The following is a 27,460-nucleotide window of genomic DNA, read 5'->3' as shown; positions in this document are numbered from 1 at the left end:
AAGTTTGATGAATACTCGGTTGCAAGCATTCTGGCAAGTTCTCGTGGCTTATCTTTGTTTGCTGTGTTTTATCATTAAAGACTTGGCAGGCAGCTACGAAGTGGCTGCCAAGACATTCCGTTGCCTTTGTCTGTGCCGAGTAGTTTGTCAGGCCTCGGCTGACTGGTTGGGGGGTGTGGGTCGGACGGGGGACAGAACACTCCCATAGGTGGCAGACTGGCTCTTTTTGCCCACCAGTGGGAAGCTACCACCACAAACTCCTGGATCCTCAACACCATTTGGTACGGTCTGTCCCTGGAATTCGTGTCCACCCCACCAGGGCGCTTCATTTCTTGCCCGCCGTTAAAAAATCTGGTCAAGAAGGGCCTCATGCAAGAGGCCATTCGACATCTCTTGGAGATAAGAGCCATAGAACCAGTTTTTGCTGGTCAACTGGGAAGAGGATTTTATTCCATCCTCTTTGTGGTTCCCAAGGCCTCGGGAGGATGGAGGGCGATATTCGACCTGAAGGGTCTGAATTCCCATATTGCATATAGAAAATTCAAGATGCAAACGCTCCAATCTATCCTCGCCAGCGTAAGGAAAGGAGACTTCCTGACATCCATAGACCGCACGGAAGCATACCTCCATATCCCCATCCTTCCTGATCATCGGCAGTTCCTCAGGTTCTGTTATATGCACCACCATTACCAGTACAGAGCCCTGCTGTTCAGCCTTTCGTCGGCTCCAAGAGTGTTTACCAAGGTCCTGGCAATGCTTGCCGCACACTTGAGGCTGGTGCCCATATGCATTCAGTGCTATCTGGATGACATTCTCATCCAGTTGCCCTCCATTCCAGCCGCCCAGTTGGACCTGGCCTTGTCAATCAAGATCCTTCAAGACCATGGGTTCTTGGAGAACTTTCAAAAGAGTCAGATAGTTCCTTCATCCCGCCTCTTACACCTGGGCGTAGTGATAGACACAGACCGTTGCCAGGTCTATCTGTCTCAGGAACGTCAAGACAGCATCCGAACCCTAGTCCTCCAGGTCCGCAGGGAGCGTGTAGTGACACTGGCTCTGCTCTCCCAACTGTTGGGAAAGATGATATCGTGCATTGCGATAGTGCCTGGGGCCAGACTGCACTCCAGGAACCTTCAATGGTTCTTACTCCCATTTCAAAGACTGGGCACCAGCTCCTCCAACCAAAGGGTAAGGGTTCCTCCTCAGACCCTATAATCCCTTCAGCGGTGGTCCTCCCCAGTGGTAGCCAGAGGGTCCTTTTTCAAGGAACCCATTCGGCTCACCCTGACTACAGATGCCAGTCTGTTCGGCTGGGGAGCGCACTTTCAGTCACAGTTGGCTCAGGGCCAATGGTCCCGGTTAGACCTGAAGCACAACATCAACTGGTTGGAGCTCAAAGCCATACACCTGGCTCTCTGCCACTTCTGCAACAAGGGTTGCGAGGCAACATGTGCTGGTCCTCAACGTGGCGGCAAAGGCCCACGTAAACCAGCAAGGGGGGTACCCATTCCAGGTCCCTTATGGCCGAGGCCCAGTTGTTGGGCTCCTGGGCAGAGACCAACCTCTCCTCCCTCAGAGCCGAGCACATCTTGGGAGAGGCGAATCGTCAAGCGGACTTTTTAAGCAGGTCGACAGTGGACCACTCCGAATGGCGCCCGCACCCAGATCTCTTCGTAGAGATATCGGAGAGGTTTGGTCAACCGGTCTTGGACTTGTTTGCTTCTCCGGCGAACTCCCAGCTCCCGAGGTTTTTCTCCCGGTTCCCATCTCCAGGAGCGGAGAGAGCGGATGCCCTCCGCAGTCCATGGCCAAGGGGGCCTTCTTTACGCGTTTCCCCCTCTCCCTCTGATCCCGGCAAGATACTGCACGAGCGGGTGGAGGTGATATTTATGGCTCCGCACTGGCCAAGGAGGCCGTGGTTTGCCAACCACGTGAATCTTTCCAGGTCTTCTTCATGGAGGATTCCCCCAGGTCGCATCGCACTCAGCCAGGGAGCTCTGCAACATCCAGAACCCCAGCGGCTGCAGTTAACTGCCTGGCACTTGAACGCCGGATCCTGACACAAGAATCCTACTCGTCAGGCGTAATTTCAATGATTCAGGCCTCCCGACGGCTAGCAACGAATCACATCTATGATTCCACATGGAGGAATTTCTGCCATTGGTGTGAAAAACACCACCTGGCCATTTCGGATGTGACTATTCCAAGTATCTTGGACTATTTATTGGAAGGCCTCAACAAGGGCTTGGTGCCCAATACTATCTGCAGACAGGTGGCAGCTTTATCCACGCTCCTTACCTGTGAATATTCGGCGCCATTGGCTCAACATCCCATGATACGCTCCTTTATCAAGGGCGCCACCAACACCAAGCCGCCCGCGGTGCATAGGTATCCCTCTTGGGAGTTGCCATGGGTCTTACAGGCCCTCACCACGCCGCCATTTGAGCCTATCAGAACCTGTACTCTGTGGTCCTTTGTCCCTCAAGGTCGCCTTCCTGATAGCTGTTACGTCAGCTAGGCGGATTTCTGAACTGGCAGCTCTCTCTATCAGAGATGACCTGTGCATCTTTCATCAGGACTGAGTGGTCCTTCGCTTGGATCCTGCCTTTATTCTCAAGGTCAACACCTTGTTTCACAGGACGCAGGAAATTGTACTGCCAGATTTTTGCCCTAATCCGTCTCATGACTTGGAACGTCAATGGCACGCACTGGTCGTCCACAGGGCATTATGCTGTTACATCAAGCGGATGGCGGCCTTTCGCAAGTTGGAAGCCCTCTTTGTTTCCTTCCAACCTTCTTTTATGGGACAGAAGGTGTCTGCCTCTACCATAGGCAAATGGATCAGGGCTTGCATTGCAGGGGCGTATCAGTCGCATTCCCTGTCAGTTCCAAGTCATGTCACTGCGCATTCCACTCGCAGTGCCGCGACCTCAGCTGCATGGGTGACACAGGCATCCATTGAGGACATTTGTAGGGCAGCGACGTGGTCGTCGCCTTCCCCTTTTGTGAGGCATTATAAACTGGACAAGTTTGCCTCTGCAGACGCCTCCTTTGGCCGGAGAGTGTTACAGCAAGTAGTGCCAAAGGGCAGGACACCGGCTCAGACTGATTCCCTCCCGTAGGGACAGTGTGGCTTTGGTATGTCCCATTCATGGATTCTCTATCTCTCATGCTGGAGAAGGGGCATTGTCTTTCCTGAATGCCTTTTCTCAGCATGAAGATGGAGAATCCACACCCATCCCTTAGGATCCATCAGGTCCAGTGTCAGGGGTCTGGGAGCCAACACGTCGGACTGTCGTCAATAGCTTCGCCCCCGTCGAGGCTGGGAGGATCCTGGTCCAGGACGGGTGTGGCAAGTTTGACTGACTTGGTCTAATTGGGCAGGAAGACAGAGTTAACCCATTCGTGGATTCTCCATCTTCATGCTGAGAAAAGGCATTCAGGTAAGACAACGCCCCTTTTAGTCAATATTTCAAAACCCTGAGAGGTCATATTTTTAACATATTCCATTTTCTGTTTATTTATTTTAAAGCCTGCTAAAGCTCCAAACTCATTGATCAAATATTCTATATTAGTTTTCAGTTATTGCAAATATATAACTAAATTATCAGCAAATGCTCTCAATTTATAAACTTTCTTTTTGATATTTATACCTGTTATTTTCTAATCTTGCTTAATAACCCTATTTAAACCTCCAAAACCAATATTACCAGTAGAGAAGATAAGGGGCATCCTTGTTTCGTACCCTTTTGAATTTCACATGATTAGTTAAATAATAATCTTTGCTTGCTGTGACGTATAAACTGCTTTGATCCCTTGAATAAATTTCTCCCCAAAGTCCATGTCTTCCAAAATTTTGAACATAAAAACCCAATTTAGGTTCTCAAAGGCCTTTTCTGCATCCAAAATTAATATCCAAAAGCTGCCTATTTCTCACTATGATATTGTAGATGTTCAGTACTGTTCAAAACAGTCCTCACATTGGCTCTTAACTGTCTTTTTGGCAAAATGCAAGATCGATTTTCATGAATATATTTCTGTAAAATCTTCTTCAATCTTTCTGCTAAAATTTCACAAAAAATTATACATTATTTAATAATGAAATTGGTCTATATTTTTTTATTCTCAAGACATCTTGACCCTCTTTTGGTAAAAATGCAATATTATTTTCCAGGTTTGAGGCATCTTTGCTCCCTATAATACTCCATTCATTGCATCCTTTAGTGCAGCGCGCACCAGCCTTTTGGGCACCTGAGATCAGTTCCACGGAGCGAGGTTTTTCCGTGGACCAGAGGGAGCATGGTTTCACGTGCTGACTGCATCCCACGGATGAGGCTTGTTTGCGTGGTTTGGTTTTTGGCATGCCATGGACCAATGCTGATCCATGGACTGGGAATTGGGGACTTCTGCTTTAATAGCTGACGCAATTGATCTTCAAAGCATATATAATATTGGCTTGTAAGGCTATCTGGACCTGGAGCTAAGGTGTCTTTTATTTAGTTTCTGCTTTTTTCATATTTTCAGTTTTTTTCTTTCTTGCTGGGTTTTGTGACTCTTTTCTTCTTCACAGTCTTTGATGCATCTAGGGAAATGGCTAGAAAAACTTTTACCTCACAAAAGGTCTAAGACGGGGATGGTGAACCTTTTAGAGTCCGAGTGCCCAAACTGCAACCCAAACCCCACTTATTTATCGCTGGGTGCCAAGTGGGCGTGGCCCACTGGGTGGGCGTGGCTGCAGTGATCATGGCAGATTGGGTGGGAGTGGCCAAGGTGGGCATGATCACCTCGATGTTGCTCGTGGGGAGGGACGTCTGTGGGGGCCGGGCAGGGTTGGGGGAGATCCAGGGGTCTCTGGCAGGTGGGGCGGTGGGCAGGAGGCTCATCCTGCGGGGTGAGGCAAGGCAAGGCAAGGCAGGGGTGCCATTGTCACAGGGAAAGGTGAGACGGGCCGGGGCGGTTGCTGCCTGATACCATCGGCCCCTGCACACAGAGGCCAGTGAGCGCATGGGTGCTAGGATGCATCCGGCCATGTGGGACCTCGGCAAGTTAGCGGGTGGCTGGTTGAAGAGGGACGGTTGCCATCTCCGTGGCATGGCGCGCGTGCCCACAGAGAGGGCTGTGAGTGCCGCCTCTGGCATGTGTGCCATAGGTTCGCTACCACTGGTCTAAGAAAATAAACTCCTCTCTCCCAGCAGTTTTTTCAGAAGTAGCTTATCATTGCCTGCTTCCTAGGGCAGAACAGAGTGATTGGTCCAAGGTCACCCAGTGAGTTTGTACCTAATGCGGGATTAGAATTCATGGTCTTTTGGTTTCTATCCTGTTGCCTTAACTACTACAAGTAGCCCTTGATTTACAACCATTCATTTTATGACCATTCAAAATTAAAAAAAGTGACTAACAACTGTCCTTGTGCCTATGATCATTGCAGTGTTGCTGCGGTCATGAGAAAAAAAAATCAGACACTTGGCAACTGGCAGGTATTTACAGCTTCCCAGATTATATGATCACCATTTGCGATCTTCGAGGGACCTTTCAACAAGCAAAGTCAATGGGAAAGCCAGATTTGCTTAATGATTGTGTGATTCATTTCATGACACAGCAAAAAATGTTGCAAAATTGGGTACCATTCGGTTAATAATTACATCATGTTCCAATCTAATTGGGTCATAAGTTGAGGACTACCTGTAACAAAACTGGTTCTCTGTTATAACAATATAAATGTTTTATGTTCAGTGATACTCTTCTGAACTTCTTCAAGGTAAGCCTGCTAATCCAATAATAAATATTTATTTTTGTAATTATTTTTTTAGAAATTATAGAAAGTGATGGTTCCTTATCAGCATCATCCAATGAGAAGAGCGGGCAGAGACCTGAGATTGCAACATTTTCTAAAAAGAAGAAAGCCAGTGACATCTACTTTGTTCTGCTCATATGGAGTATTGTAATAGTCCAGATTTGGTTTAATTTCTGGATAATTCAATTGCTGCCCTTACCTTTTGCAGGTTATTCATTTTTTGTATTGTGATTTATAGTTTGATTGGGTAGGTAACTAAATACTGTCTTTGAGATGGCAACACCAATCCAACTTTGTGCAAATTTATTTAGCCTTAGAACTCAGCCCAGTCTTGCAGGACTGTGATCATACTACAGCAATACAGAAAATACACAATCATAAAATTTAGTCAGAGCCAATTGGGGAGACCAATTCTCAGAAACATACTGCCCTGACTTGCTTAATAGATAATCCTGCATTTAACTAGTACTAAGATATAATATGTTTTCTCTGTGTTGATACTTACTATGACGCCTACTGTAACAACTGGTACGGAGATGGAACACAAAATACTTCTAGCATGTTTATTATATTTTCAGATGATATATTCAGTCAAACTCCAATACTCTTATAGAGAGAGACAATACATTTACCAGGAGCCATGTTAATTTTTTTAAAAGTGCAGGGGTGGGAATGGGAAGCAGAGCCCAATCTAAACCCCACTTTTACTTATTCTGATGTATTATAAGCATAATTAAACAACACATCTAATTAATTTAATTACATGTATTATTTATCAGATTGTGACTACCACCTAGTATATTGTATGAAGAGAGTTACTAAATCAAATTACAACCTCTCTTACTCTCTTTGTTCTAAAGAGTAATGACTTCCCCTGCCAGTCCTTTCTATAAAGTTTGTATCTAGGACTGTTTATATTACACTAATTCTGCCATTTGCACCAAGCTTTTATCAATACCTTCTACACCTGCATTTTCATTTAAACCAACTAGTTCCCCATCTTGGTTCAAAGACTTCTAGCACTGGCATAGAAACAGTTATGAAAATGTTGCTCTTAATGGTGCAAATCTTTCTCATATCTTTTTGACCCTTTTATAGCAAAATTTCAACTGCTGGTAATTTCCTACCTTCTTTATATGCTAAATGTAACATTCTATTTCCCAGGAATTCAATAATATTTACTCCTCATTATATTCACCAGTTAGGATTAAATCTTTGTTGCCTTATCTCTTTGGTTCTAAGACTAATGATCAGTGTTCGAAGATATACATCTGTTTCTTGCTGAACTTAACAGTGTTTTAGATATTTGTAAACCTCTGTCATATTTCCATATTTCAAACATCACTCACCCTGTTGTTTTCATATTTTTTATTCTGGAAGCTGACCTATAAATCTGTTCCAGTTTTTTTTTACATTTTTAAAAGCGGTACAGGTAATCTTGAATTTATGACCATTTGTTTAGCAACCATTCAGAGTTATTGAGGTGCTTAGCAATGGCCCTTATGACTGGTCCCCATAGTTATGGCTGTTGCAGTGCCCCCACGGTCACATAATCAAATTCAGACACTTGGCAGCCCACTTGCAGATATGACTACAGAGGCATTTCAACTCCCTCCACCTGCCTATCTTTCCCCATGCCCTTTTGGCCTCCAGCCACATAGCACTCTGGCATTTCACCATCTTTTTGCTCCTGCTGCTCATGAGGCACTTCTTGCTTCCCCTTTTGGGAGGCAGCCATTGGTTTTCTTCTCCAGGTTGCACAAGGCCTTGGAAGACCCAGGAAGATGGCCTCATGTGATCAGCAACTGCCTCATGAGGGGCCAATCTAAGCGCATATTAGCAGTGGAAGCAAGAAGACAGTTAAAGACAACTGGGACATTGGCATGTAGGGTGTCAAGGGTGACTATGGTAAGGACTGGGGCAGCTATGACTTTGCATTGTCCTGCTGGACTAGGCTGGGGCTGATCTTCATGCTTTGCTTTGGCTCAGGAGTTATTTAGCCCCAGAACCACAGTGTTCCAAGAAGTCCCTTTGCCTTGGATTGCTGGGCCAGACTGGGGCTGGCCTTTGCACTGGCTTTTTGCTGTCCCAGAGCCACAGCACAGCACAAAGCCCAGTCTTATGCTGGCTGTCTCAGTAGCCACCTGGGCATGCCTCAGCAGCAGCAAGAGCAAGAAGATGACAAGAGCAGATGGGGTGCAGCAGGGAGAATGCAGAATAATGAGGAAGAGTGCAGATGGGATGCTTCCCAGGCTATAGCAAGTGACCCCAGAGCCATGCAGTTCTTGGCTTGCTTGTTTCCCCCCAAATGAGCCAAATGAGCAAAGAAAGGGAAGCCAAATGAGCAAAGAAATGGGGGAGATAAGGATCAATTGGAGGCAGTCCCAACGCCTACTGAGTTTGGGGCTGAGAAGCCTAACCCAGAATGGCTTGGATTGGAGTGAGAATGTCATTAAACAACACAATCACGTGATGTTGGACTTAGTAATGGAAATTATAATGCCCATTATGGTCGTAAGTTGAGGACTACCAATACTTCCAAGTGTTGTCTAGCTAGGACCTCTTATATCTTCATGATCTGGAATCAGATTTCTGTTCATGCAACCATTTTCAGCTTATTGTTTCTAAGCACCTTCTCACATGTTTGCTTACTAACATCATGCTTGTTAAGGTTTTATAGGCTTAATGGGAAAAAAATAAACATCCAGTCATCTTGAAAACTCTAAAGCAAAACTTATACATGAAGTAGTATCTTAATCCTAAATTCCAGTGGTACAATTTTCATATGTATAAGAAAAAAATTGACCATGTTTAATATTAACTGTGATCATCCAAAAGTAAGCATTTTGAGGGCTGTTGATTAAAGAAAAACTTGAATATGAGCTTAATTCAATTGAATATGAGCATTAGTGGTGCAGTGGTTAGAATGCTGTATTGCAAGCTAACTCTGCTCACAGCCTGGAGTTCAATCCTGATGGGGCTCAAGGTTGACTCAGCATTCCAGTCTTCCGAGGTCGGTAAAAAGAGGACCCAGGGCAATATGTTGACATAATAAACCACCCAGAAGGTGCTATAAAGCACTCTGGGGCAGTATATGAGTTTAAGTGCTATTGCTATTGCTGTTAATTCCTATTGAAACAAAATGACTTTGTAAGCAAAAAGTATGGATATTATATATGAAAAATATTTAATTCCTTTTTTATTTTTGCAGTATGGGTTTTAAAAAAACTGTTGGTCCACTTTGGAATAGTGCAATTCTCATTGATTTACTGCAGTACCTACTGGCATAGTCTGGAAGATTTTGTGAGACAACGTCAAGAAGTTCTTGTACCACAACCAGTTAAGGGGCTTGGAAGAATTATTCTCAAATTAGACAGCAAGGTATTTAAAATTATTTGTGAAATTGCTCTAGCTCAAATAATTTTTAAGAAATAAGCATCCTGTACTTTGCCACAGCATTTTTCTATTAAAAATAATAAAAATACTGGTGGTGGGCTTCAGATTATATAGCACAACTTTTCTAATGTTGGTTTTAGGATCTTATTATAATTAATAACTGTGAATATGACATTATAAATGAAGCACTACTCATAGGAAAGAGACAACTATTCTCTCGCACCACCCAAAATCAGTTCTGTAAGGTTGGAGAAGCTTTTCATACAGTTTTGGAAATACTTTGTGGGAACTTTAGAAAGAAGCAGTTGTGAAACTTATGTTGCAACCTTAATATACCATTTTAAGACATTTTAAATTAGGAACAGTATTCCTAATTCTTCCCTTTTATTAACTAATAATTTTGAAAAACTGGAGAAAAAAATTAATAAAAAATGCAGTTAATTCTTGCAGGAAAAATTGAACCTTTTGTAAGTAGGGATTTTTTCTCTCTACACTGTCTTTTTCATGTATGTATGCATTAGGTTTCTTTGTTAGGTTGACTTTGTTATCTTTTTAATACAATTCTTAATAAAATTATTGAAAAAAGAATGTTATAACCCAGGTTCAAATTGTTATAATTCTTTTGGAAAATAGAAAAAAAAATAGAAAAAACACTTGAATGCATTTGGGTCAATATAAAAGGGGGGAAAATGACATTGCCATAGGTGTATACTATAGGCCATCCAACCAAACAGAGGAAATAGATGAACTTTTTGCTAGTCAGCTAACTAAGGTATGTAGGAAGCACATCACAATAGTAATGGGGGACTTTAACTACCCTGACATCAACTGGGAAACAAACTCTGCACCAAGTGGAAGATCAAACAGATTCCTGACAAACCTAGCAGACAACTTTGTCTCCCAAAAAGTAGAGAAGGGAACTAGAGGTTTAGCCATATTGGATCTAATTCTCAGTAACAGAGATGAAATGATAGAAGGTGTTGAAGCCACAGGAACCTTGGGAGGAAGTGATCATGCAATATTGGAATTCAACATTATGGAAGCACAAGCAATAGAACACAGTCAAACTAGAGTCTTGGACTTCAAGAGAGCTAATTTCAATAAACTTAGAGAGGGCTTGGGAAGGATTCCATGGATGAGAATCCTCCAGGGGAAAACAACTCAAGAGGCTTGGGAAATTTTGAAAAGTGAGATAATAAAAGCCCAGTCTAGCACAATACCAATAAAGAAGAAAAATAACAGCTCTCAAAAGAAACCAGCATAGCTGCATCAAGAACTCTCTGATAAATTGAAAGATAAAAAGGACAAGTATAAAAAGTGGAAAGAGGGGCACATAACTAAGTCAGAATATCAGCAAATAGCCCAAGCCTGCAAAGATGAAGTGAGGAAAGCTAAGGCTCAAAATGACCTAAGGCTTGCGACCAAAGTAAAAAATAATAAAAAAAGCTTCTTTCAACATGTAAAAAACAAGAAAAAAGTGAAGGAAATGATTGGTCCATTAGTGGGGGAAAGTGGCAAGAACGTGACAAGCAACAGGGAGAAAGCAGAACTATTTAACTCATTTTTTTGCATCTGTCTTTACACAAAGGGAAAAAACAGACCAACCTATCAAAAATAATGCCATAAAAAATAGAATAGAAACACAAATTAAGATAGGCAAGAAAATGGTAAGTGAGCACTTGTCCAGCCTAGACGAGTTCAAATCACCAGGACCAGACGGATTACACCCCAAGGTTCTCAAAGAACTGGCATATGTGATCTCAGAGCCACTGAACTATATCTTTCAAAGATCCTGGAGCACTGGGAAACTACCAGAGGATTGGAAAAGAGCTGATATAGTTCCCATCTTCAAAAAAGGGGGAAAAATGGATCCAGAAAATTACAGACCTATCACCCTGACCTCAATACCTGGGACGATTCTGGAAAAGATAATCAAACAACGAATCAGCGAACACCTAGAGACAAACAAAATCATTACTAAAAGCCAACATGGGTTTGTCAAAAACAGATCATGCCAGACAAATCTTACTGCATTCTTTGACCAAGTGACAAAATTAGTGGATCAGAGGAATGCTATGGATATAATTTACTTGGACTTCAGTAAGGCATTTGATAAAGTAGATCACAACCTACTACTTGATAAGATAAAAAAATGTGGGTTAGATAGCATCACCACCAGATGGATTCGTAGCTGGCTGACCGGCCGTACTCAGCGTGTGGTCTTCAATGGAACCACATCTACATGGAGGGAAGTGTGTAGAGGGGTGCCCCAGGGCCCTGTTCTGGGTCCAGTGCTCTTCAACATCTTCAACGATTTGGACGAGGGGATAGATGGGGAACTCATCAAATTTGCAGACGACACCAAGCTGGCAGGAATAGCCAACACTCCAGAAGACAGGCTTAAGATACAGGAGGATCTGGACAGACTTGAACACTGGGCGCTATCTAACAAAATGAAATTCAATGGTGAAAAAAGTAAGGTTCTACATTTAGGCAAGAAAAAACAAATGTACAGGTATAGTATAGGGGGTACCTTGCTCAATAGTAGTAACTGTGAGAGGGATCTCGGAGTCCTAGTGGACAATCACTTAGATATGAGCCAGCAGTGTGCTGCAGCTGCCAAAAAAGCCAACACGGTGCTAGGCTGCATTAACAGAGGGATAGAATCAAAATCACGTGAAGTATTAATACCACTTTACAATGCCTTGATAAGGCCACCCTTGGAATACTGCATTCAGTTTTGGTCACCACGATATAAAAAAAAATGTTGAGACTGTAGAATACAGAGAAGAGCAACAAAGATGATTAGGGAACTGGAGGCTAAAACATACAAGGAACGGTTGCTGGAATTGGGTATGTCTAGTTTAATGAAGACAAGGACGAGGGGGGACATGATAGCAGTGTTCCAATATCTCAGGGGCTGCCACAAAGAAGAGGGAGTCAAGCTATTTTCCAAAGCGCCTGAAGGCAGGACAAGAAGTAACGGATGGAAACTAAGCAAGGAGAGAAGCAACTTAGAACTAAGGAGAAACTTCCTGACAGAACAATTAACCAGTGGAACAACCTGCCTCCAGAAGCGGTGAATGCTCCAACACTGGAATTTTTTAAGAAGAGACTGGACAGCCATTTGTCTGAAATGGTATAGGGTTTCCTGCCCGAGCAGGGGGTTGGACTAGATGACCTCCAAGGTCTCTTCCAACTTTTTTTTTTTTTTTTATTATTATTATTATTATTATTATTATTATTATTATTATTATTATTATTATTATTATTATTATTAATCATCGCACAGTCAGCCAGATGTTCAGACTGCATTTGGCATTTTGTCTACCTATCGAGTCCTTTCCAAGGACCTGGGATAGGCAGATGTGGATGTTTGATGTTATTACAGATATCATTGCAGGATGGAGGCAGTTCCTAGTAAGGCCACCTTTTGCAATTGACTAATGGCGAATTTGTCAATGCCAGTGGTGTTCAAATGGTGCTCCAGTTGTTTTGGGAGTGCACCCAAGGCGCCTATTACTATTAGTACTACCCTTGCTTGCCTTTGCCACAGTCTTTCTATTTCTACTTGTAGGTCTTTGTATTTTGTTATCTTCTCCAGTTCTTTCTCGTCTATTCTGCTGTCTCCAAGCACTGCCACGTCCACTATTCAGACTTTTTTGTCTTTCTTATTAACAATTGTTAAGTCCGGGGTGTTACGTTGCAGGTACTTGTCTGTTTGAATTCTGAAGTCCCAGAGCAGCTTAACTTTATCATTTTCTATGACTTTCTCTATTTTATGATCCCACCAGTTCTTGCTTACAGGCAAATGATATTTCTTGCAGATCTTCCAATGCACCATTGTTGCTACTTTGTCATGCCGCTGCTTGTAGTCAGTCTGTGTGATCTTCTTGCAGCAGCTTACCAGGTGATCCATTGTTTCTTCAGAATGTTTGCATAGGCGGCACTTACTGTCTGTTGCTGTCTTCTCAATTTTGACTTTATATGAATTTGTAGGCCAGTTGTTTATTATTATTATTATTATTATTATTATTATTATTATTATTATTATTATTTATTATTATTATTATTATTAAAATTATTATTATTATTTCTTTTTCTGAACGCTTTAGCTTAATTTCAGAGATTTTTGTATAGCTGTTTGGATTAATAGCAAGGTTGATAGGCAACAAGGGCAGTTTTCACATTGTATTTAATGGATGTTTTGATTTATATTACAAGTTATCTAGTGTCATTCAAATAGGAAACATATAAATAGAATATAAATAAATATTTAAATATTAACTAAAATTTAAAAGATATATACACATGCAGATAGTCCAGTTGCTTAGCAATTGCTCAAAGTTATGAGTCATTTCCCCTTGAGTATCTGAAAACTGAATCATGGCAACTGATGTACCTTCTCAATCTGAGCAAGTTGGTTAGGCAGAGAGTCAACAAAAATAAGTCCAATTGCTGAGAGTCAATTTTCAGACAACTACCTGGATAACTGAGAATCATGATTGACATATTGCTGTGCATTTTGGGGCAGAAACTATGAGTTTGGTGTGGAACAAATTTTATTTATTATTTATTTGTTATTTATTTGTTAAATATATTTGCTGCCTATTTTGCTGTAGGGCTACTTTAGGTGGAGTTGGTGTATTCCAAAGACTATCCTATATTATTTTGGGGGTCTTGCAAAAATATAACCAAGTCATCAGCAAATGTCTTCAATTTCTAAACTTTCTTTTTGATATTTATACCTGTTATTTTCTCATCTTGCCTAATATCACTATTCAAAACTTGTAACACCAATATAAACACCAAGGGAGATAAGGGGCATCCTTATCTTGTATCTTTTTGAATTTCAATTAATTGGTTAGATCTCCATTAATCATAATCTTTGTTTGCTGTGACATATAAACTGCTTTAACCTCTTGAATAAAATTCTCCCCAAAGTCCATATCTTTCCAAACTTTAAACATAAAAGCCCAATTTAAATTGTCAAAGGCCTTTTCTGCATCCAAGAATATTAAAGCGGCCTGTTTCTCATAATATTGTAAATATTCAATAATGTTCAAAATAGTCTTCACATTATTCCTTAGTTGCCTTTATGGCAGAAAGCCAGATTGATGTTCATGAATATGCTGTAGAACCTTCTTTAATATTTTTGCCAAAATTGCAGCAAAAAGGTTATAGTCATTGTTTATTAATGAAATTGGTCTGTAATTCCTTATCCTCGTGACATCTTTACCTTCCTTCAGTAATAGCACAATATTAGCTTCTTTCCAAGTTGGATTATTCCACCAAGTTTCAATGATATCTATTACATAATATTTGTCTTACTGAAATAGGATCTCTAATTCTTCCTATTTATTTCCCATGCTCTGTGTAGAAACATTTTATTTTTAGGATCAACTATTGGTGTCTTTATTATATTGTCGCTCAAAACTCTTGAGTCCCAATCCTCCTTACCTAGGATCCCATCCACTTAACCTATGAAATCGTTTAATGACTACAACTAGAAGTGCCAAGATTGCTATTGTTGATTAAAGTGGCCATGTGACATCTTGCTTAACAACTATTTTGCTCCAATATTCTGATCCCAATTGTGGTTGTAATTTGAGGACTACCTGTTCATTACTTTCTTCATATGCATCAAATGTGCCTAGTAACAACTGGTTTATTTTATGGAAATGCTTCCAATAATCAACTCCATTTTTAATTGCTTCCATACTTAATGGAATGTCAGTGTCATCCTTAACATAGTTCTATGATATGACAAAGGTAGTGGGGGTATATTATTGCAAATTTAAATATATAAAGTTGCTCATAGCTGCTCCATGTTGGACTACAATTGGCAAATTTGACCAAGATGCCAAGGGCACTCTTTGATGAAGTAATCTGGAATGGGTTTGAATCAGTAGCTCTCAAGGAGATGAACAATATTCTCTGCACAGTAAGTTTGTTGGACCCAGGCCTCTAATGGTTCATTAAGGTAATTGGGAAGGTCACCTGAATATGAGTCCAGGCAGTGAGATTGATCTCTTTAAAGGAAAGCGTAGTATGCTTCTTCCTTAAGAGATAAGACATTGTACTGTCCTGTCTCCAGCCTTCTCTTTTCGGAGAAAATTGTTGAGAAGGAGGTTGGACTCAATTACTGTACGTTAGGATTCAAGCCAGGATTTAGATGCAGTAACAACCTTGGTTACACTTGTTTATGACCTTTGTGGAGCCAGGATGTGGGTGGTACGTGTATCTTGTGCTCCTTTATCTTTCAGCAGCTTTCAATATTGTCAGCCATAATATCTTTCTGACTGACTCCAAGGATTGGAAATAGGGGGCACTGTTTTATAGTGGTTCTTTTCCTTGCTTTGTGTGCCATAGTGCTATATATCAGGGGTCCCAATCCCCAGGCTGCCGCCCATTAACAGGCCATGGTCTATTCGGAACTGGACCATGCAAGTGCGGGGCGATGTGCACATGTGCAGCTCAACTTGCACAAACAGCACTGGCGTGCATACCCACGCACACACAACTCAATTTTGCAAGTTGAGCTGTGCACACTTGTGCACATGCTGGACCGCTGCTCACATGGCTTGATTCTCCCCCCCCCCCCCGCTGGGCTGCCAAGCCACAAAGATTGGGGACCACTGCTCTACATCACTCTCCCATCTGGTTAAAAAGTACATGAAACCACATAGACGTAGCCCTGGGAGACAATTTTGATAGCCTAATTTGGCTAGCTTGGTATTAAAAGTTATAATTGGTATTATATCAATATAGATATGATACCTGACTCCAAACCAGCAGATGACTCTAATCTTACATTAAGTTCTCTTTTATATTTGAGCATGTAATGGAATGTACATCTGGAGAAGCAATGGGGGGAGAGTTTTGGCAAAATAGCTCTCCTAGAGTAAAACCCAGATCAGGGATGGCAACCTTTTGGCTTCGGCATGTCAAAAATTCAGAAAATACCTACCTTGCCTGTTCTGATGTGTCACACACACCACCAAACAAAAGAAGCCTCTTGAATCTCTTCTCTGGATTCTCTTCTCTCCTGAACTCTCTGGGCTCTCTGGAAGTCTCACAAGAGGAGCCTGATCTCACAGAGCATCTGGAGCACAGAAAATTGTGTGAGAATGCTCTTGCAATTTTCAGATGCCTCAAAGGCTGTGCAGAGCAAGACCTTCTTGTGCAACTTCCAGAGGATCTGGAGGCCTTCAATGTCATCAAAAATGGCATGATATGTCACCTGTGACACACATGTCAAATGTTTACAATCACTGGTCAAGACCGCACAACTTCAAGCAGTCGTGGGAGGGGGAAAAGAGGTTCAAAGTAGCCATTTTCTAGAATCTCTGAAGATACATTTAGTAGGTTAAAATATTACAGCTTTAGTTTGGCAAGATTTTATCCATTAGGTATAAGGAAATAAGGGATTTCATTTTATGTCTTTTCTCTGGGCTTGGGCCTAACAGAGCATGACATAAAGTCACAGCTCTTTATATAAATTTTCATAATACAATGGGACCTTTTGAGTCAAACAAAGTAGTGTTATGTTGTTCTTTTAACTTACTCTGCATACTGTTTGATTACTAGGCACCTTAGGTATGGAAGGCCAGTTATAACATTGATTTCTTTTAAGATATATTAAATGGCTTTACTCATGCTGCTTCAGTACAGTATATCTGATCTTACAAAGTCTCTGTTACTAAAGATATCATTAAACAGAAGATTAGAACAAAAATGCTTGGATAGATTAATATGTTATTTTGATTCTGTAACGTTTATTACATTTTCTTGTTTTTCACAGATGAACGTGTGGTTGGAAAAAATCCTAGATAAAATAATTAGCATATTCATTATATTTGTGCTAGTGATAGGCACCCTGTTGCTTGCGCTGCTCCTTACAGCAAAGGTATGTGTCCTATTAAACAGTGCAACATTTTACTGAAACTTTATTCATTCTAATCTACAAATTTCACTAATGGTCAGTATTTTATTTCTTCTCAGAATTGATATAATCAATGTATATTCTAATAATCACACTAAACATCTATTGTAATTGAAAGAGAAAAGCAAGCATTTTAGTTTCCCTCAGATTGGATAAGTTTGTTTTTCTAAGAAAAAAGCAGAGTTATGTACAAAGCAGAAAAATAATTCTGTTCCAGCCAGGTTATTCATATGTCAGGATTGTGATGTATTTAACTTTGTGAGTAGCCTGCATTGTATCCATTATATTAACAGGCCCTCTTATATAAAGATAGATAGGTGCATACTGACAAAGTATAAACTGTATTTTTCTTTTCTTTTTTTCCTTGAAATAAGGAAGGAATAAAAAAGATAATATATCATTGCATATATCATTGTGGTTATAGAAATTTTCTTATAAGAAAACAAATATAAAATATGTGCAGTCTCTAAAAATGAAAATACTTTAATTTTTATTATGTCTATTGATGGCTAATTTGTCAGAGAACCAGGCTTTTAGAAATTCCCTAGTGTTTTTGGACTTGGGTTAGTCTAGGATACTCACAGTTTCCCAGTTAAGGTTGGTTAACATGTAGTTAAGTCTATCTATATGTTGCAAAATTAAAGACATAATATCTTAGTACATAGTATACCAGTGATGGCGAACCTTTTAGAGACCGAGTGCCCAAACTGCAACCCCAAACCCACTTATTTATTGCCAGGTGCAGGTGGGCGTGGCCTACTGGGTGGGCGTGGCTGTGGTGGTCATGGCAGACCGGGTGGGTGTGGCCAAGGTGGGCGTAGTCACTTTGATGTTGCTCATGGGGAAGGATGCCTGTGGGGGCCGAGCAGGGTAGGGGGAGATCCAGGGGGTCTCTGGCAGGTGGGGTGGTGGGTAGGAGGCTCGTCCTGTGGGATGAGGCGAGGCAGGGTGGGGGTGCCATTATCTCAGGCAAGGCAGGGGCCGGGGCAGCTGCTGCCTGACACCATCGGCCTCCGCACACAGAGGCCAGCGAATGGATGGGGGCCGACAGTGTCCGTCAGCAGCCACAGTCTGCTGGCCCCTCAACTGGCGCACTCTGGGGCTCCGCAGCCTGCCACCAGCAATTCAGAGAAGTTCTCACAGAGACGGCTCTGAGTGCCACCTCTGGCACGCGTGCCTTAGGTTCGCCACCATTGTACTATACAAAAGGACAATCAATAAGCTAAGAAGGGAACAAAAAGACCAAAATATCTTGTCATTAATAATCAGCATCCAGATGAGCATAGATTAACTCCAAAATTAACATCAGAGCAGCAATCAAGAAGTAAATAATACCCCAACAAAGAACTGGGAAAACAAGCTAAGAGTAAACAGCCCAACCAGAACCTCCAAGACCACTCCCACCAACACTGACAGGGACAAACCACTAAAGCAGGAGTGTCAAACTGCCGGACCACGGGCTGGATGCGTCATGCCGAAACCACACCCATCCCATTGCCGGCAATGGAAAAAAAAGTTGCGATATGTCGCAACACGTCACGAGGCCACGAGTTTGACACCCCTGCACTAGAGTATATATAATAAGCCCATCTTACTAGCACTGATAATGTTATCTAGTTTGTGTAATGAAACATCTGCAAGAAAACAATCAAGCTCAGAGCACAAAGGACCCTTCATTTCAACCCTGAGCTACAAATATTCTCCTGTATTGATAATGTATAAGTTATCCCTTCCCTATATGCATATGATATCACAGCACAAGCAAGACGTTCAAAAAGGTTCAGAGCAAAGGAGAATGATTTTGACAGTAAACACTTCCATGGAAATACTCTTGCTTCCACTGATTGAGAAAGTCAATTCCATATGTCCTGCCATGTTATAACTCTCTATTATTCAAACAGAACTTCATCTGTTTTTGTTTGCTTCATCTTTACATTCTGGAGACTCAGATGTGGGTTAATATAAGTTAAACTTGCTTCTATGCAAGTTTAAATATGCAACTTTTGAGCCATGCAACTTTTATTTACTACTGTACTACTCATGGTTCCATGTGAATTAATAAATTTTGACCACACCTTTAATCATAAAGTCAGCAGTTAAGCTTTTGTTTTCTTGACACATTACAAAAAGTTTTTAAAAAAATAACCATTGAGAAAACATTGGAGTATTGGATTTTGAATATTAAGACTTTGAAACTATTTTAAAAATGCAATGAATTCCACTAGAGAACAATGTGGATGAAACTTGGAAATGAATGTTGGATAGTGAATGTTGCAATACCTGGAGACAGCAGACTATAAAGCAGATAATGATCCAGAGAAAATCACAAAATACAAGAAACTGCAATCGAAGTAGGACAACTGTGGTAAATAAAGCAAAGGTAATACCAATAGCAATAGATACCTTGGGTGCAATTCCAAACATCTGGAGGACCACTTGAACACTATCAGCATTGACAAAATCACAACCAGCCAATTGCAAAAGGCAGCAATTGAATTCAGGCAACTGAAATAGCTTACATTCTATGACAGTACCTTTAAAACTAGGAAACAACTATTGCTTATCCCAGATCCTTGGGAAGGACTCGATAGGTGGATAAAAATGCAAAATCCTGTCTAAACATCTATCTGACTATCTGTGCAACCAACCATCATAGTAATAATATGCTAAGCTTTGGATGACACTTAAGAAATCTGTGCACCGACAAGTGTTCCAGTTGTCAATTACAGAGGCTGCTTGGATCCACGCATATACTATGCCAATACCTTGCAACATCCTAGATGTTCTTGAGAGAGAGTCAGTTTGGTGGTGCGGTTACAGCATCAGGCTAGAAACCCAGAGACCCTGGGTTTGGTAACCTTGGGGCAGCAACTTTTTGCCCTAGAAAAGAAGCAGTGGCAAAACCACTTCTGAAAAACCTTTTCATGAAAAGTGCAGGGATTTGTTCAGGAAGTTATCAAAACCTGATATGATTGAACAGCAGGGGAAAAAATTGTTAAGATAAACTCAATGCAAATGACGGATAACAACAGTTAAAGAACTGGCAGCCATGATTTCAAGTTTTTGTATATGGAGTAATAACAAGAATCATAAAATGATTCAAAGTGCATATTGTGCAAAGAAGCAGAAGAAACAGTAGATAAACTCAGCTCAAACAAACTGATTATAAACAACATTACACAGTTGCTAAAATAATTTACTGGAACATCTATAAAAATTATCATGTGCCAGTAATGAAAAATTGGTGCAAAGGCATAGCTGAAAAAGTAGTTGAATGTGAGCAGATTAAATATTGTGGGATTTCCAGATTCAAATTGATAGAATCTTGACTCATAACACACCAGATTTAGATGTGGATAATTGATGTAGCAATACCAGAGAATAACAGAGTTGGAAGGGACCTTCGAGGTCTTCTTGCCTAATGCCCTGCACAAGCAGGAGACCTTATACCAGTGATGGCGAACCTTTTAGAAACTGAGTGCCCAAAAATCAGCCCCGCCCCTGCCCTCATCCGCCCTGCCCCCACTCCTGCCCCCCATCCACCCTGCTCCCGCCCCCTGCCAGCCCACAGGGCCACTCACTGCCTCCATGGCCGCCGATTGCCCAGGCAGTCTAGCAGTGCCATGGCGGCCACGCCCTCCACCCGTGCCCCACAGCATCAACTGCTTGCGATGGGGCACAAGGGTGGAGTCTTGTTCCCACTGCCTGGCTGCCATGTTCTTGGCTGCGCTGTTCCATGTGGGCCACACTCAGGGGCGACTCTCGGGGGTAGCTACTGGTGAGGGGGCGCAGCAGGAGGCGGGGCTGGAGCGATGGCGCACGTACCCACAGAGAGGGCTCTGAGTGCCGCCTCTGGAACTCTTGCCATAGGTTCGCCACCACTGTCTTATACCATTCTAGACCAATGGCTCTCTTCTTAAAAACCTCCAGGGATGGAGCACTCACAATTTCTGAAGGCAACCTGTTCCACTGGTTAATTATCAAGAAATTTCTCCTTAGCTCTAGGATAAGTGTACTACCATAGCTACAAAGGCAAAAAATTTAGGCAAAATTGATGAAAGTGATGGAATACTCTTTGATAATAAAATTTTGATAAAGGCAGTAAAAAGTCTACAAATATTTGGAAGTTTTGGAACCTTCAGATTTACTACAGAACAAGCCAAGAATGCATTTCTAATAAATATATCAAATGAATTCAGAAAATTTTGAAATCAAAATTAAATGGTGGAAATATCATCAAAGCCATTAATACTTAGTCAGTCCCGATACGCAGCAGGAATAATTGATTGGACCCAGATGGAACTTGATAATTTGGACAGAAAAAAAGAAATTAATAAGAATAAACTATGCTTCATACCCCCAAAGTGAGAAAGAGCCTGTGGCATAGGGTACTAATGCTTCTGCTTAACATGCAGACAGCCCAGGTTCGAATCTCGGAAGGGTATGTCTGACTGATGAAAACCAAACAAGGTTAGAAATAGCTATCTCAGTACTCCCTTAATTCTTTGTTAGCATTCCAAATTTTGAAAATAAATATATATATATATGTATATGAATATTACATATAATAATGCAAACTATTAATTTCTGATTCCCCTACTTTTAAGACAAAGAAATACTGATATTTTGCTACCCTTATCCCCACAAAATAATCTTTAATATGGGATCTTATCTGTATCCAATCAGACTTATTTTCAGTCTTCCTCCAGTTGCATTCTAAGATTTTTTCAGATGCTTTTATCTCCCTAATTCCTTCAGTAAAGCACAGCTCATCCTGGGATCATCACCCAGAAAGATGCCTCTTAGGAGTGATGCAATGCAAGGGCAAACCAATCACTAGATCCTCAAAGAAAATCCCAAGCTCTTTCTGGAATCCCACTGGTTCCATCAATTACCTAGGACAGGCCTGTCTCAATGCATGGAGGGTGAGGGAGTAAAAAAGCAACCAGGAGTGATATATCCTTAGCATTGGATTAATACTAATATCCTACATTGTCAGATCACATCTCAACCACTCCAAGACAAAGAACAGATCTAATGTGCAGCCTCTGATATATATACAGTTGTCAATAAATTGGGTCAGATCCATGATTGCATGGTAGGTCATGTACTCTTGAGGCACCCCAGACTCAGTGCCCAGGTGATAGATTGAAATCCTCAAGAACCAATGGCCCTGGGAACTCTATTTCCAACCCAGTTCAGAATCTATCAGTTCAGGTAGCAGCAGAGAGAATGGTATACTAGCAGCATTCTGAATTATTACCTTAAACTAGAGCACCAGTTATCTGCAGAGCAGAGTCCTTGAAAGCCTATAACAACTCACAGGTGATAGCAGCTACTTCTCTTACATTTCCTGGGCAATTGGCTGGCGTGCACATTTCTGAGAGGGGACTCCTGGACCCTCCCCCCTTCTAGGCACATCAGGTCTCAGCAAGACATACCAGGTCAGCACTCCTCCAAAATAAGATTATGGGTAAGGAGCAGCTTTGTTATACAGTAACTTGGCAATCAGAAACATCAGTGGCAATTGACATCAATGGCCACTGTTGATCTGGTTCCCAGGCATTGAAGGTAGAAGCCAAGGACCAGATAGCAGGACTGCTTGTGACCTTCCCCCCTCCCCCCAGTGTTTATTCATCTCCATGTTGGATTACTGTAATTCACTTGGTATTGGGCCGATTTTTGAAAAAAAAAGTCAGAATCTAGTCCAGAATAAGTGTTACATCAAGTTATCAATCTTAGTCACAAAATAAATGACAGGTATGTATTTAATGGTGTGAGACATTCATTTTTTTCTTACCTTTGTATTGCATTAGGTTCACCAGGAAAGTGTACATATGATTGAGGTAACAAGCAGGTTGATTAATGAAACGGTAGCCAATCACCCAGAATGGGCCAAGTAAGTAATGCCATATCTGATAGGATTTAAATATTCTCTTCATTTTGATATTGATCATTATTGTGCTGGGTATGGAAAATGTGAGAAAGAGGTTGTAATTTATTTTTGGCCTATTGTTGAATTTTGAAAGCATTTGAAACCAATAGGTTATTGGCGTTAACCTTTGGATACTGTCTGAATATCAAATTACTATCTTACCACTTGTTATGTCAAATTAAGAAATTCATGTGCTTAGATTTCCTAACTATACAGGGAGAATTTTCTATCAATTAAATTATTTAAATTCTTCCTTGAATCCTAAAACAGAAGGGTTTTTCAGGTCAGATAATTATTCTATCTGATAAAGAATTCTGTTCTCATAGTGCTTGGTGATATGCCAGTAGGACACTTTGAAGCTGTTTTTTTTTACAATAGCATTTTCCTATTTATATATCTAGCACTCAAACCAAGGGAATACTTCACTGAAATAAACCATGTTCCAGCATTTTATCCACTTTTTTGCACCATGTATAGCATGGTGATTTGCAACATACCTTAAGCATGAACACCGTACCTGTTTGCTCTTCCTTAAATAAAATCTTTTATTAAGAAAATGCCAATTTATGTCAGCACCTTGACATGGATCTAGCCAGTTTTTCTCCTTAAATCTATTTTGCTGCAAATCTATAAGGACCTGCCTCAGCTAATTCTCCCAAGAAAGCAGAACTCTTGAAATTGGTATTGTTTCAAACAGGAACTTTTATTGAGAGTTAGTGATAGCAGGAGAGCAAAGCAAGATCTAAAGATTTCCTGCACAAATTGCTACATTAAAACTTTTGTTCACAAAACCCCACCCCATACCCATCTGTTCATGTCCAACCAATCCACAGGTGCGAAGTTGTTATGGGAACCAGAGCTGATAAGGCATATTAATTTCCTCTTTTCACACCCAAAGAGATACATCAAAGTTTAGAAAGAACAAAGTAGAAGAAATAGATCCATAAGGCCCCCTTCCAGCAGAGCAAAGTTTGCCTCCTCTCACTAGAATGGCAGAGCCCAGAAAAGAAAGCAAAGCCTCCCCCTCCCATTAGAATGGTAGAGCCCAGAAAAGAAACATTGAAGGGGATTCCAACATGCTCCCCCCCCCTTAAAAGAAGGAGAAATTTGTGCAGTAGCACAGCAGCCAAGGGATCACGGGGCTCTGCACCCTACGGCCAATTTCTGCCTGCTAGAGGACCCTAAATGGGCCTGAAGTTGCCCCATAGAGGCAACAAGGAAGGATGTCCCACCGATTGCGGAAAGACTGCGGCCAATCTGATCAGTTTGGGAAAAGCCCTCCAGAAACCAGCAGGAGAAAGGCTAGCTTAACTTCAGAGTCTAGCCCAAACTACAAGCAGCCCGAGCCCAAAAGCACTACTTTAAGCTGACTGTAAACAACATGTTTGGAACTGGGTAAGAACAGTGATTTTCTCTCTTCTACTTGAAAATTGATTTCCTGGGGGGGGGGGGGAAGAGAAAACCCCCAAGAAGCAAAAAGCCTTCGAAAATGAGAAGGGGGGGATCTTTGCCCCACTCTCCTACAGATGGAAGCGGCAAATTAAACTTTTCAGGGGGAATAGAAATATACTGAAATGTGACTTCCTGTTCCGGCAAGCAGTGTCATCGGCTGAGAGATTCGGGATGCTGAGCTCTTCAGCTGAGTTTCTTCCTGTTTGGAGACCCTAAATGGGCCAGAAGCCGCCCCGGAGAGGTGGCAATGAAGGAAGGTACTTCCAGGGACCTAGGAGAGACGGCGGTCTCTCCAATCGGTCCAGGAGAAGCCTCCCAGAAACCGACAGGAGAAAGGCTAGCTAACTCCATTGTCTAGCCCTAGTTGCAAGCAAATGGAAGTCAAGAAGCTCTACCTAAACTGATCGTAAACAGTGTGTTTGAAGCTGGGTAAGAACTAATTTTCTCTATCCTACTTATTTTCCTGAAAAAAAATAACTCCCAAGAAGCAAAAATACCTCCGAGAGTGAAAAAAGGGAGGGATTCTCCCCCCTTTTTTGGCTATTGGAAGCGGCGAATCTAACTCTTTAAGGAAGAAAAAAAGATTAAAGAACTGAAAAATGATCCAACACTGACACCTACTGGTGGATGAGGAGCTAAAACGCTTTTGTTTGTGGCCTTCAAAGTCTTAGTAAACACAGCTGCTCAGATAAAGTGGTATTTACAGAAACAATGGATGTTTTACAAGAGGAAATATATGATACGCTGCAATCCATTCAAAGGACAATGATTTTAAACCACAAAGAAATAAAAAACAACTTTGAACGTATACATCAACTTATCTCCAATTTAAGTTCACTTCAAAAAAAATCCTCAGGAGAACACAGCAGAGATGATTGAAGATAAATTAGAGGGAAAAGACTTAAAGATGGACTTTCACAAAATAGAAGAGTATGATTTAATTCAAGTGGAAGGAAAGACAACTTACACGTCAACATTACAAAATAAATTGGCAAATGCTCAGGACAGAGACATTGATTTACTTTCTACATCTACAGTAACACCTACGATCGTATGGGAAAACCTTTGGATTCAGCAAAGTATATTGATCAAGAAAGATTCTGGGTAAAGAAAAGAGATTAAGATGGAAACCAAGAAAAAAGATGATGGGACATACCAGAGAGAATATTTAAAAAAGAAACGTGTGTTTGAATATGATTAAAGAAATAGAAAAAATTTGAAACACACCATTCCAAGAGGAATGGAATCTATTAATAGGCACATTGAGCTGTGCCAGGCTCACCTTGCGTTAAGAACATGGGAGAGGCAACATCAGTACCCGGTTGGGAAAAGGGGATCCCATATCACCCCCCGAGCTGCGGTGCAGGAAGATGAGGGTGGGCATACTCCCCAACTGGTCTGGAAAAAGGAAGAGAGTGGAACTCCCTCAGCATACCAACCCCCTAGGGCACATCCTTTTGAAGGCCTTCATGGTGGTAACCCTGGGGGGCAGTCACCCATGAGCAGACCCACTGACCTCTCTGATCTTGCTCTACCATGCTTTGAGAGAATTGACACCCGGTTACGACCCGCACACACCTGGCAGCGCAACTGGGCGAATGTGCAAACAGAGAACGGCTTGCGACCTCCTGATCCACCTAGTCGAGACAAACCTGCTAACAACGATGGATTGCATAATGGAGCGTTCTTCCGTGACCAAGGTGCCCTACCCGGCAACTACGATGACTCAGCCGGTAGTGTGGGTCTGTTGGCGACTCATGTCGGTATGGGCAATGCACCCCTAGACCCCCCTCCATCCACCCCCCTTAGTGCTTCATGGACGCCGGCACACTGTCGGCAAGGGACAACCCATCGCGGAGCGATGGCACCCCCCTGTAGACGGGGAGCTTGGACCCGCTCCGCGACGCGTGCTGCGCTTGAGGCTGCGAGGGATGATTGTGGGGTTTCTGATGCATCTGGACGGCTTGGCTGCGGTCTCCGGCTTGCAGTGGATGGAGGAGAGCGAGAGACGCTTGAGGTGGTTGGGGACCGTGAGACGTCTTCCGAGAATGGACGGTTGTGCGGCCTCGCCGCCTCTCCTGCGTGTAGAGATGCTGAGCGGAGCAGAGTGGAGAGGGGTGGACGCCCCGCTTGTAAGCACGATGCACACCCCGTGGAGACTGGCGCAGGCGTCTATGACTCCATGGGCCTTCCTGGAGTGAAAAACGAACGGCGGCACCCCCCTCCCACTTGTGCAGCCTGGGGTAAAGGGTGTTTCCATCCCATAAGCCAGCCATACCCTCCACTGCCCTCCAGTTCGGAAGTAATCGCAGGATCAGTTCTCCGGGGAAAAGCATCTCCGGCGGAGGAGTGTGTTCATGAGAGGAGGACTGACTCTGAGACTGACAGTAGGAGCAGGAGCCTAACCACCAATGGCAAGGAAAGCAAAACTCTCGTTGACCGGCCACGCCCGATGACTAGGGCTTGGTGCCGGATGCAGAGCAATGGCCAGCTATAAGGGAACTTCTCCCGCCCTGTATGAACTACAGCCCTGAGGAAGTTGGCAGTTTGCCAACGAAAGCTAGGTCTTCAATTTTTGTAGATTTCTTTTAATAATTTTGTAGGTTTTAACCAGTATATGTCATGTTGGTTTTTACCATCCATCAAATATTTTTAGAGTCTCTTCTTCTCCTGGTGTTCTTTACTTCTTGTTGTGATATATATATATATATATATATATATATATATGAGTGCTTTTTTTTTTTTTGAACACCCTGTCAGCCTAAATATGGGAGAGAGAGAAGTCTTTTGCCTGCATCAGCTTAATCCAAAGCCATCCACAGGCAGCAGTCGCTTAACTGCGACATCATATATGTTTTTCAAAATTTGGAATGCTAACAAAGAATTAAGGGAGTACTGAGATAGCTATTTCTAACCTTGTTTGGTTTTCATCAGTCAG

General features: G+C 42.0%; 1 protein-coding gene across 1 annotated transcript in view; it reads left to right on the top strand.

Annotated features, from left to right (window-relative positions):
- Positions 1–23,182, top strand: part of LOC107293526 (transmembrane protein 245) — a 66,900-nt gene extending 43,718 nt beyond the window's left edge. Inside the window, exons 5-8 of the mRNA XM_015822679.1 lie at positions 5,811–6,002; positions 9,006–9,175; positions 16,995–17,099; positions 22,952–23,182. Coding sequence (XP_015678165.1) covers positions 5,811–6,002; positions 9,006–9,175; positions 16,995–17,099; positions 22,952–23,038 — 554 coding nt within the window. The 3' untranslated portion in view covers positions 23,039–23,182. The remainder of the gene's footprint in view (positions 1–5,810; positions 6,003–9,005; positions 9,176–16,994; positions 17,100–22,951) is intronic.
- The last annotated feature ends 4,278 nt before the right edge of the window (positions 23,183–27,460 follow it).

Source organism: Protobothrops mucrosquamatus, unplaced genomic scaffold, assembly GCF_001527695.2.
Source record: "Protobothrops mucrosquamatus isolate PMUCROS unplaced genomic scaffold, P.Mucros_1.0 scaffold1640, whole genome shotgun sequence".
In the NCBI taxonomy this organism is placed as follows: domain Eukaryota; kingdom Metazoa; phylum Chordata; class Lepidosauria; order Squamata; family Viperidae; genus Protobothrops; species Protobothrops mucrosquamatus.
Note: the sequence above shows the minus strand (reverse complement) of the source record. Positions and strands in the feature narration are given on the sequence as shown.